This window comes from Elephas maximus, chromosome 1 (assembly GCF_024166365.1).
Source record: "Elephas maximus indicus isolate mEleMax1 chromosome 1, mEleMax1 primary haplotype, whole genome shotgun sequence".
Classification (NCBI taxonomy): Eukaryota; Metazoa; Chordata; class Mammalia; order Proboscidea; family Elephantidae; genus Elephas; species Elephas maximus.
Window position 1 is genome coordinate 182,608,709 of NC_064819.1, and position 12,848 is coordinate 182,621,556.

Sequence of the window (12,848 nt, forward strand, 5' to 3'; positions counted from 1 at the left end):
CTGCTGTTAGTCTGCATAACTGCCCTCCCTAGAGAAATGGGCCCAAATCCTTCTAGTGCAAGTGCAGAGAGCCTCCACTAACAAATGACAGTCAGAGAATGCTATAGAGGAATTAGCAGCTAATTATTAAGAAACCTAGTAAAAAGAACATGTAATTATTTTGTTTGGTAATATTTTAGAATGTAACAGGGAAAATCTATTAATATTCAGCAAACACTCAAATTTCCAGCAAGTACAAACTTAAAATATTTTATATATGCACTTATTTGAAATTATGCATGTTGAGCATAAAAATGGAAATTAAATGTCTGGTCCCACCAACATTAATTTTATAAATTACACTTTGGTTTGCCATCTATTTAAAAACTCAGGCCAGTCATTTGCTTATTTTGACTATAACCACAGTACAGTGAAATATGTACATATGTGGTTATTAGATGCCACGCCAATGGGATTTACAATCTGTTCCTGACTTGATATTCATTTTACATTACGAAGAATATTCGAATCAGTTTGTGACCCCTAAGTACTTTCTCCAATTAATTTCTGGGCCCCTGGCAATTATGTTGTTATGACTGTGAGTCTAACCAAAAATTAAGCATGCACAATTCATTGAGAAAACAATGCAAAATGACCTGTGCCTTTAATGAAGAAACGCCTTAGATTTTCTTAACAGGTAAAAAGCAACTCAGAGAGAAACACTTGAAGAAAAGAGGCGGCTCTCGTCAGCTACTCTTAAAAAGATCTGAGATTTGCAGATGAGCCATCATTCATTAATTATTCATTTATCCAACCAATATTTGTGACATGCTCATTATGCATAGGCACCACACTGAGCTCTATAGCCCAAGGTGATGGCTCCCTTTCCACATCCAGAGTTTAAGGTCTTGCAGAAAATAAATTAGCAACAAGCTAGCATACTTATTGTAGTCTAGGATGTCAGGAAGGGCTATGATGGAGAAGAAGGGTTGGATTAGAAGAGGCCTGAATGATTAATGAGAGTCAGGAAAAGAGGAGGAGAGTGTTGCAGGCAGAGAGAACAGCACATATAAAAATCACAGGTGAGGCCTTACCTGACTTCAGAACCTATTATACAGCCACGGTAGTCAAAACAGCCTGGTATTGGTACAACAACAGACACATAGACCAATGGAACAGAATTGAGAACCCAGACATAGATCCATCCACGTATGAGCAGCTGATATTTGACAAAGGACCAGTGTCAATTAACTGGGGAAAAGACAGCCTTTTTAACAAATGGTGCTGGCATAACTGGATATCCATTTGCAAAAAAATGAAACAGGACCCATACCTCACACCATGCACAAAAACTAACTCCAAGTGGATCAAAGACCTAAACATAAAGACTAAAACGATAAAGATCATGGAAGAAAAAATTGGGACAACCCTAGGAGCCCTAATACAAGGTATAAACAGAATACAAAACATTACCAAAAATGATGAAGAGAAACCCGATAACTGGGAGCTCCTAAAAATCAAACACCTATGCTCATCTAAAGACTTCACCAAAAGAGTAAAAAGACCACCTACAGATTGGGAAAGAATTTTCAGCTATGACATCTCCGACCAGCGCCTGATCTCTAAAATCTACATGATTCTGTCAAAACTCAACCACAAAAAGACAAACAACCCAATCAAGAAGTGGGCAAAGGATATGAACACACATTTCTCTAAAGAAGATATTCAGGCAGCCAACAGATACATGAGAAAATGCTCTCGATCATTAGCCATTAGAGAAATGCAAATTAAAACTACGATGAGATTCCATCTCACACCAGCAAGGCTGGCATTAATCCAAAAAACACAAAATAATAAATGTTGGAGAGGCTGCGGAGAGATTGGAACTCTCATACACTGCTGGTGGGAATGTAAAATGGTACAACCACTTTGGAAATCTATCTGGCGTTATCTTAAACAGTTAGAAATAGAACTACCATACAACCCAGAAATCCCACTCCTCGGAATATACCCTAGAGATACAAGAGCCTTCATACAAACAGATATATGCACACCCATGTTTATTGCAGCTCTGTTTACAATAGCAAAAAGTTGGAAGCAACCAAGGTGTCCATCAACGGATGAATGGGTAAATAAATTGTGGTATATTCACACAATGGAATACTACGCATCGATAAAGAACAGTGACGAATCTCTGAAACATTTCATAACATGGAGGAACCTGGAAGGCATTATGCTGAGCAAAATGAGTCAGAGGCAAAAGGACAAATACTGTATAAGACCACTATTATAAGATCTTGAGAAATAGTAAACCTGAGAAGAACACATACTTTTGTGGTTACGAGGGGGGGAGGGAGGGAGGGTGGGAGAGGGTTTTTTTATTGATTAATCAGTAGATAAGAACTGCTTTAGGTGAAGGGAAAGACAACACTCAATACATGGAAGGTCAGCTCAATTGGACTGGACCAAAAGCAAAGAAGTTTCCGGGATAAAATGAATGCTTCAAAGCTCAGCGGAGCAAGCGCGGGGGTCTGGGGAACATGGTTTGCGGGGACTTCTAAGTCAATTGGCAAAATAATTCTATTATGAAATCATTCTGCATCCCACTTTGAAATGTGGCGTCTGGGGTCTTAAATGCTAACAAGCAGCCATCTAAGATGCAGCAATTGGTCTCAACCCACCTGGAGCAAAGGAAAATGAAGAACACCAAGCCCACATGACAACTAAGAGCCCAAGAGACAGAAAGGGCCACATGAACAAGAGACCTACATCATCCTGAGACCAGAAGAACTAGTTGGTGCCCGGCCACAATCGATGACTGCCCTGACAGGGAGCTCAGCAGAGGACCCCTGAGGGAGCAGGAGAGCAGTGGGATGCAGACCCCAAATTCTCATAAGAAGACCAAACTTAATGGTCTGACTGAGACTGGAGGAATCCCGGCGGCCATGCTCTCCAGACCTTCTGTTCACACAGGACAGGAACCATCCCTGAAGACAACTCATCAGACATGAAAGGGACTGGTCAGCGGGTGGGAGAGAGACGCTGATGAAGAGTGAGCTAATTATATCAGGTGTACACTTGAGATTGTGTTGGCAACTCTTGTCTGGAGGGGGGATGGGAGGATAGAGAGAGAGGGAAGCCGGCAAAATTGTCAAGAAAGGAGAGACTGAAAGGGCTGACTCAAGACGGGGAGAGTAAGTGGGAGTAGGGAGTGAGATGTATGTAAACTTATATGTGACAGACTGATTGGATTTGTAAACGTTCACTTGAAGCTTAATAAAAGTTATTATAAAAAAAAAAAAAAATCACAGGTGAGGGACAGCATGGGACAGTCACAAGACTCAAAGAAGCTCAGTGGGTGGGAGGCCTGCTATAGGCAAGATGGTTGGGAGCTGAAGCTAGAAAGTATGATCTATTCAGACAGAGGTAAAGGAGGAACTGCCCCCCCAAAATAAAATAAACAGTTGCCTTTGAGTCAATTCCAACTCATAGCGACCCTACGGGAGAGAGTAGAACTTCCCCATAGGATTTCCAAGAAGCAACTGATGGATTCCAAACTGCTGGCCTTTTGGTTAGCAGCTGAGCTCTTAACCACTGCACCACCTGGCTCTTCTACTAAATAATAAACAAAAAAAAAAAACAAACCTGTTGCCGTTGAGTTGATTCTGACTCATAGCAACCCTATGGGACAGAGTAGAACTGCCCCCATAGGATTTCCAAGGAGCGCCTGGTGGATTTGAACTGCTGACATTTATAGCTTGCCATAGCTCTTAGCCACTATGCCATCAGGGCTCCAAACTAAATAATAAACCAGTGCCGTCAAGTCGATTCCAGATTCCGACTCATATAAGCTAAATAATAAAAAAAAAAAAAAATTTGTAACATTTATTAAACCCTTACTATGTGTCAGGTTCTCTACAGTGTACCTTTTCTACACTAATAGTCTCACTTAAGTCATATAGCAATCCTTTGAGATAGGTGTCATTATTATTCCTGTTTTACAGATAAAAGGCTGAGGCAGAAGGGTTAAATGATTTGTTAGAGTTCACACAGTTAGGTCATGACAAGGCCATATTCAAATCTACATCATCTGAAGCCATAGTCAGTATCCTTAACTATACCACAGAGTAGGTCAGACAGATAATTGGAATATTTCAATTAAAATTCTATGTCAGTAAGGTTTGGACCTAATTAAAATATCCAGTAGAAGAACCCAAAGATTGCTCTGACTTTTATTTACGACATGGATTTTTCACTGTGATATAGGTAGTTAGAATATCTGAAGGGAATTTTCTAAGGTGATAAACAAAAAGTGTTCATTGAGGTAAAGTTGCTGATTTTTTTGTTTGTTTCCTATTTGGAGTCCAAAGACTAATACAGTGCATAGTTCATGGTAGTTGCTAATAAAATTTAATCCTATTTTACTGTATAGAAAACACCTGGTAGGTGCAGTAATCATTTGGCTGCTAACCAAAAGGGTGGCAGTTCAAATCCACCAGCCACGCCTTGGAAACCCTATGAGGCAGTTCTACTCTGTCCTATAGGGTTGTTATGAGTCAGAATTGACCCAGCGGCATGAGGGTTTACAGTATAGAAGACTGTGTCTAGTCTGACAATTTCAGTTTGGTGAGATGGTTGAATTTTTATTCGTCAAAAAATAAACAAGATGTATATACAGAGACAAGCCAAACATGTGAATGAATCTAGCTGAACGAAAGCAAACCAGTTTCAACCCAACAGAACTTTTTTTTTTTTTTCCAAAGAAAGGATTTAATCAGGTTGGAATTTAACTTCTAATCTTTAAGACAGTAATTTAGGAATTATTCCAGAGGACATAAATTGAGTTCGTTCATTAGTAATTCGTTGACAATCTGAAAAGAAAAATTTAACCAGTATTTTCACTAGAGAGAGTGGTTTTGAGTGGCATCTGGCAGTTAAAATTTCCAAGATAGTATCAATTTTATCAGTTTTCCTAGAAAAAACTAAGTTTGAATCCTGAGTCATTTTAATGATTCCAGACTATGTCACTTTAGTGTTTCTCAGATAAAATTTGAGATGTATGTAATCAAGTTTTACTGCTGTTAACTAAACTCAGACTTTTAACTGTGATTTCTATGCAGTTCAAAGGCATCACATTTCTTTACTTCTGTGACTTTGCCATTATTCTTTAAAATTTTATTTCAGTTTATCAATTATTATTTTCCTTAAAAATTATGCCAATTAACGTAAAAATTCATTACATAACAAATTGAGATAAACACAGAGAGTTACATTAACATGAAAAGATCATGATTTTACCTGGGATATAAAGTTTTTGATAAGTTATTTTAGCAACACATTTGTCATATTACTATATTTATTTGAAAGTAATATATAAAAAAAATTTATTATATTTATTTGAAAGTAACATATAATGACAAATAATTCAAAAGATGGGGAAAGTAGAATATATCATAATCCTACAAGTAATGCAGGAGCCCTGGTAACAGAGTGGTTAAGTACTTGACTGCTAACCAAAAGGTTGGTGGTTTGAACCCAGCAGCTGCTCCACAGGAGAAAGATGTGGCAGTCTGCTCCCATAAAGATTACAGCCTGGAAACCTTATGGGGTGGTTCTACTCTGTTCTATAAAGGTTGATATGAGTTGTAATTGACTGAACAGCAGTGGGTTAGCTTTTAGGTTGATAGGTAGTAATCTAATAATATCCATTCTGGATCAATCTGAGGGCATCTAAATATGCTTTTGGTTGATTTAAATGATTTGTCCTAAAATTCTAACCCTAAATTTATTCAAATCATTTAATTTAATAGGCATATATATATATATAAAACACAGAAGTATTTTCTTATATATAAAAATCTCTTCTTAATTTCTAAAAACTATGGTATTTAAGTATACTTTTTCTGAAAGGAGAACAACTGAAAATGTATAGTTTTCATTTTTCACAAATATGCATATAGTCATCCTTGAAAACTAACATGAAAGGAAAGAAATAAGTGACTTGGAAAAAGAAGAGTTGTGAGACTGTTTGGTCATAGGTAATTTTCTAGTGCTTTAAGCCATTCAAAGTAGAAAAATTCTGTTAAGTTAGATTGTTGTTGTTAGGTGCCGTCAAGTTGGTTCTGACTCATAATGATCCTATTAGATGAGGTAGAACTGCCCCATAGTGTTTCCAAAGAGGTGCTCGTGGATTTGAACTGCCAACCTTTTGGTTAGCAGCCCAGCTCTTAACTACTACGCCCCTGGGGATTTCCGAATATTATGATGCTTATTTCTTTTTTTATCAATAGTACTTTTAATTTTTTAAACCACATTTTCCCTTTAGCTTTCACTAATTTAAGGTTCAAAAGCATTTAAAAATGCTAGTTTCATGTCCCAGCTGAGACAGAAATCTACTGACATCTAGGTTGAAAATGGCAAGGAGGACTGTGTACAACCTGTATTCCACAGTTATTTAATTCAGCAGTATTCAGATCACCAAATAGTGAAGCCTCAACTCTATTCTAAAATGAGGATGTGTGTGGCTTCCTGAGAATATATCACTTTATTTCTCCACGCCACTTTCTTCAAACCAGACAATGGCAATGACCTTAAATTAGATAAAATCTTGAAAGAATTCTACTCTGAGGCATTAAAGAGAAGCACATGAAAATAAAAAAATTAAAAAATGCCCTTTACTCTTATAAAGAAATTCCATTACTTTATATGCATAATATTTTGACATTTTTAACATAACACATAAACATAAACTACAAACAAAATCAGAAGTTACGAATATTTATTCTATTTTTTCAAAAAACGAAACCCCTTGTCATCTAGTCAATTCGATTCCGACCCATAGTGACCCTAGAGGACAGAGTAGAACTGTCCCATAGGGTTTCCAAGGAGCAGCTGGTAGATTTGAACTGCCGACCTTTTGGTAAGCAGCCATATCATTTACCCACTAAGCCAACCCTAAAACAACAAATAAGAAAGGAAGTTGGAAATAACCTATCTTTACTTGGTAATAAGAACAGGAGAAAATGCTTTCCACAAAACACTTGTCTTCTTTAAGCGTTAACAAGGAATACAAAGACACCATTGTAGGTCAGTATGCACAGCTCCTCTAGGCCTTATATAAGCAAAAGGACACCATCCTGAGGTTCAGGAGTGTGCAGAGAGGCTTCTAGCCTTTATTGGTCTATGTATATGTGCAAAGACATTTCTTATCATAAGATAAATTATCCATGCAACAACCAAATCAGTTGCGTTGAATTGACTAAGACTCATGGCAACACCATGTGTGTCAAAGTAGAACTGTGCTCCACAGGGTCTTCAATGCTGATTTTTTGGAAATAGGTCACCAGGCCTTTCTTCCAAGATGACTCTGGGTAGATTGAAAGCTCCAACCAAGAAAGCTCTAATTCCTCCAACTTTGATGAGTCCTTCACCTAGCACCACACTAGCCTCATGGAATGGACTTAGAACAAAAATTATTTTTCTCAAGTAAGAATAGTCATTTGGATGTGACTTAAAAAAGGAATAAAGCTTAATAAAAAATAGAGTTCTGAGATCATTTGAGTAATCTTTAATATCTGATTTTTTAATGGAAACTTAATTTAATTCCTTTGAGAAGTTTATGGAGTCAGGATTTCTGCAGCATATTGCATTGTTGTTATCATAACTTAAGAATCTTCCTACATGCAAAGTACAGTAAAATCTGTTATCCTAACGACTACCCTTGGCTTGTGTGGGCAAGTCAATGAAGCAGAAATCATCAGCTTCTGGCTTATGTGATAATGTGTACCCTATTTTCCCCATCACTCTCTGGAAGACTGAATTGATTTTATCTCTGATACTAGTCCAATTTAACTAACAGCTGCCATCAAGTCAACATCAACTTATAGTGACTCCATGTGTGTCAGAGTAGAACTGTGCTCCACAGGGTTTTCAATGGCTGCTTTTTCAGAAGTAGAGCACCAGGCCTTTCTTCCGTGGTGCCTCCGGGTAGACTTAAACCTCCAACCTTCCACGTAGCAGCCAAGTGGGTTAACCATTTCCACCACCCAGGGGCCGCTCCAATTTAACTACACTCTCATAAAGCCGTGTGGACCCCACCTTAGGTATACTTAAATTAGGCAAACAAATATTTCAGACTCTTCATACATATACCACGTTGATTGTATTTCTTGTCATCAAATATTATATCACTTAATTTTTTTTTTTTAAATAAAAGCATTGGAATTTAGAGCCATATAAATCCAAGATTTATATGCACTTGCCATACCATCATTATCTGGGTGGAATTGAACTATATCTTTTAAAATGCTATGAATAAAAATTCTAAGAAGAGTTCTAAGTAATCAGACCATAACAGTAAAATTTTTGAGGAATTCTATGTTGAAGAAAAGCACTCATCCCTAAAAGAATCTAGGAATAAATTTAAGCTGAAGATAAATACAATGATTCTTCATATAGGCAAAAATAAATCATTAATAATTGCTTATTAAATTACTTAATACGAGATATATAGAAAGGGGTAAGTATTTCTAGGTAGAATAATAATCCATCAGAGTTCATGTTTTAACAATTGTCTGGTTCTTTCAAAACCTCCATACTTTCTATTTTTTTAAAAAAAAAGCAAAATAAAGACTAAAACCTTCAACACTTCTGCTCTATCCCTGGAATCACTAATAATTTCAGAGTATTAGTACTGTTTTCTTACTAATACAAGCTCCGAATAAAGAAATAAATGGATGAATACTAACACACATTGCATTAAACGGTCTAATTAGGAATTAGGTGATTCAATTTTTATTGGTTTCCCATTGTGTACTTATCTCACATAAATGAATATAAACTATAATCTTTACTTATTACTATTTACTGATCTCAATGTAGAATAAACTGCATTAACTTTCACAGTATTTCTAAGGGAAGATGAAGTATATCGTATTTTCACTCAAATAATGCACGCCTTCTACATTTGTTTGCCAACTGCTCCCTTCCCCCGTGAGGTATTTTCTTAAGTGCACTATGATAATTTGTTTTTATAACAACATGTAAAAAAAAATTGGCATTGTGATATTTTTGAAAATACCTCATGGTGAGGAAGGGAACAGTTAGCAAACAAACGTAGAAGGCACACGTTATATGCTTTAAAAAGTTGTACGTTTTAAAAAAACTCACTGAAGAAAAAATATTAAAAGGAGCTGTTTTTTGTATAATTTCCCAGGTATTAAGGTGTTTTTGAGCCACTTAGACACCCTCAGGCTTTGCTAAAATAACTTCTGTTCAAAATAGAGTGGAATTCTAGAGGCTACAACTACTTGCATTAAAAGTATTATAGCAATTTGGCAATATAGTGGCAAGTACCCCCCAAAAGAGACCTGAGTTCACAAGTGAAGGCCATGGTGTGCACTTAAAAGGAAACAGGTTGCCCGTGCTAATCGGGAGGCATAGCAGCGCAACTTCTGGGCACCATCTTTTTTTCAGTGGATGTGAACAGCCCAAAAGAAGCCCACTACAATGATTTAGGCTGGTAGTGACACATAGGAAAGCTGCTGAAAACCAATTCCAAGAGGAAAGGCCAGGAGTTATGTGCAGAAGGAAAAATACTCTTGGCTACAGATGGCCTCTGAAAGTCAAAGAATAGCCACAATCCTCCAGTTGCCTTATTTTCTGTTTGTTAGGCAAAGAGAGCCTAAATTAGTAAGGACACTGTGCTCAAGTCTTTTATTCAGAATCTTATCACTTTTGGATTACTTCTTTTGTTTCAGTCAACTTGCTTTCTTCAGTATTTATAAGTCTGTCATCTATTAATGTAGCTGAACAACTACACATGAAACAGAAGAGCTCATGCACCCAGGTAATCAGGAAATCCAGAGATCTAAGCATCTCACAGAGCAGGCCAAGAGAAAGACCTTACAGATGAGAAAACTGAGGTCCTAAGCAGTTAAATGAATACATTTAAAAACTAGTAGTTTATAAATTCAGGGCACTAATTTTTAAATATGAATATTATAGTATTATAACATATGTTACCCTGAAAATAAAACATGCATAATGCCATACCCTCCATGGAAATCATGTAGTAGTGAATACACACAAATGCACGTAAGCAAACATTTAATAAATAAGTAAAGATATGTCTTATAGGTTATTGCTGAAAAAAAATGTTCTCATTTAAGAACTGATCGATTCACTTCATCAAAATTTTAAATTACAATCTCTGTCTAGGCATAAATTTTAAAACCATCTTTACATCCGTAGGTTCCTGGCATTGTTCAGAATCTCAAAAATTCCCTAGCTACCTTTTTTATTTGGATTTGAGAGTTTGGAAAACTGCAACAATGTCCATGATTCCTCCTTAACATCTTACTTTTTCAGCCAATAAGAGGTGCTCCAGCTTGCATTAAAAAAAAAAAAAAATGATTGCAGGAGAAGATGAGTGAAACTTCAATGGTTCTTCAGCTAAAATCCATTCTATAATGAGTCCATTTCCTGTGAGTCACTCTCTTATTTGGGTTTCACCGGACAAGGCAGTACAACAGTCTCCACTTTCCTCTCAGCCCATCAAACCCTAAGCACCCATTGTCAGAAGCATGCTTCATCCACTTTATACTCAACACGACTAGTGTCAGTCCCTCTATCCTTACCCCACACACACCATGCCTACTACTGTGCCTGGCACTTGCATGGATGAATGAATGAGTAGGATGAATAAACACACAAAATTTTCCCCTTTTGTTCCACTATAATTCATAGAATTCATTCAAATACAGAGTCTTTATCTTCTCTTCTGAGGAAATGATCATTGTTTTTACTATTTTTTTTGTTAAAACTTAAGTAAATGTCTGGCCAGTTTCCAATGCTAGTAAAAACTGAAAGATATTTTAAGTTGGGTAGCGTAACTCAAGGTCTGGAATTCAAAGGAAAAATGCCTACACGTGATTTCACTGGGGAAAATGTAAGTAAAAACTGTTCTGCTCTAAATGTTATCTTTTGTGTTAGTTAGCCCCGTGTGTGCTGTCAGAATGAAAAAGGATTAGGATTAGAGTTAGGGGAGTGCTTCAAAGGTTAAAAAAAATAAATAGGAAGAGCTGGACTTTCGATCTGAAACTGTGGTTTAGGGAAGTCCTATGATTTACTATCGTTAAAGTGAAGTGTGAGTGGTTTTATAGCCAAAGGAAAGGTAAAGTATTAAGTGCACCATTTGTTTATATTGATGAAAATGCACCCAGGGCCTGTGGGTATACATTCTGTAATACAAGTTCTTTCAACAACAACTATCAGCCAAGTTCACTCTCACTGGGTGGGGGAGGTGTATTTCAATTAGTAGGTTCTTGCCAGGACTTCCTCATACTTTCTGGGCAGCTCTCTGGAAATTCGGGGGTTGTGGATAGGTAGGGAGGAAAACTCATTACCCGGTCTTCTGAGAGTGGGAAAATAAAGTTTGGGTTTGTACTACTCACGGCTCTGCCTCTATGCTTCTGTCCTCAGCGACATAGTTAGAAGGAATATAGCCCTGGAGTTGCTGGCCAGAGCCGTCTCCCCTTTTCTCCAAGTGTCTGGCAAACCACCAACCCTCGTGGGAACTGTCCAGGATTTGGAGCTTGTCCCCTGCGTGGAAGCTCAGGTCCTCTGCTGTCCGAGCCTGGTAATCAAACAGAGCCACAAAGTAGTGGCCATGGCTTCTCTGAGGCTCGTTCTTCTGTGGCCGGGGAGCATCAGGGGAGCAACGGGCTCCTGGATTCTCAATCACCACCGGCTTGACTACCTCCTGGAATAAGCAGGGCAGACAGGGCTGCAAGTATGCCCAGAGCCTCAGACAGACGTTGCCCATGGTGCTCTACCTGGTGGGGAGGAAGAGAGAGAGGCTTCTCCCTCTCCTCTTTGTCTCTGCAGATCCACTTTCTTGCCCTCCACCAGGCGACTTGGAAATCAGCACCAACTCACCATGCTTTGGAGAGTGTGCAAAAACCCTGTTTCAAAACAATCTGGCAGGTCTGGCTGCAGTGAACCTTGCTTTCTTCCTGAGGTGGTAGCTGCTGCCCCAGAGCCAAAGCGAGGAGGAGCAAGGCAGCTGCTCCGTGGGAAGGTAGGTGTCTTTTCTTCTTGTCTGCCTAAGAATGCCACAACAAAAACAAAATAAAATTAAGAAGGCTTTATCTTGACAAATGTCTGAGAACAGGAAAGAGTCATCTTGCCTTTGTCCCAAGGAAAAGTGAAGAAGGGAAAGACAGTGAGTCCAGGTAAAATCTCCACGCCTTGCCTTTGCCAGGGGCTGTCTCCCTGCTTCAAGCCTGTTCCTGTAGTTTGACCAGTCTTGACCCCCACTGCTCTTTCCTTTTTGCTAATGAATAACCAACCAGCCCAGGCTATTGCTTTTAACATCCTGAGCTATGTACAGACGGCAATAATTTCGCCTTACTTCCTGGTTTGTTTTTGGCTGTGATCTAAATGGGATTCCCGACCTCTCTGTCCCTCCCTTCACCCACATCCAAGATAGAACAACGCCCTCACCAGGGAGCCAAACTTAAAGCAATTGCCAAAATCACCCTGGAGAAACAGGCTCACTCGAGGTAGCTGTATTCCCCAGTCAAAAATGCAAGGTAGTGGTTTATTTATTTTTCCCCTACAAAGATTGTTTTGCCACTGCTAGGGGAAACAAGACAGCACATTAAAGTGATTAGGCAGTTGTCACTGGACAAAGGGAAGTTGGGGTGGGATCATTGAGTCCCTGCCCTTTTTTCTTCTTTTTTCATCACTGCAAATGTTTTTAATAGCCTTAAAGTATATTCGCAGTCTGGAAAAGTAAGAGAGAAGCTGACTAAAACTCTGAGAACCTGAACCACAGCTTTTTCCCACAGAGACATTTAATTCGATGA

The 12,848-nt window shown here is 38.3% G+C and overlaps 1 protein-coding gene across 2 annotated transcripts in view; it reads right to left on the reverse strand.

Annotated features, from left to right (window-relative positions):
* The window catches only part of FRK (fyn related Src family tyrosine kinase), a 106,058-nt gene extending 93,680 nt beyond the window's left edge, over positions 1-12,378 (reverse strand). For both annotated transcript variants that reach the window (XM_049899393.1, XM_049899383.1), the window contains exon 1: positions 11,433-12,378. In XM_049899393.1, coding sequence (XP_049755350.1) covers positions 11,433-11,803 — 371 coding nt within the window. In that variant the 5' untranslated portion in view covers positions 11,804-12,378. The remainder of the gene's footprint in view (positions 1-11,432) is intronic.
* Between the last annotated feature and the right edge of the window lie 470 nt (positions 12,379-12,848).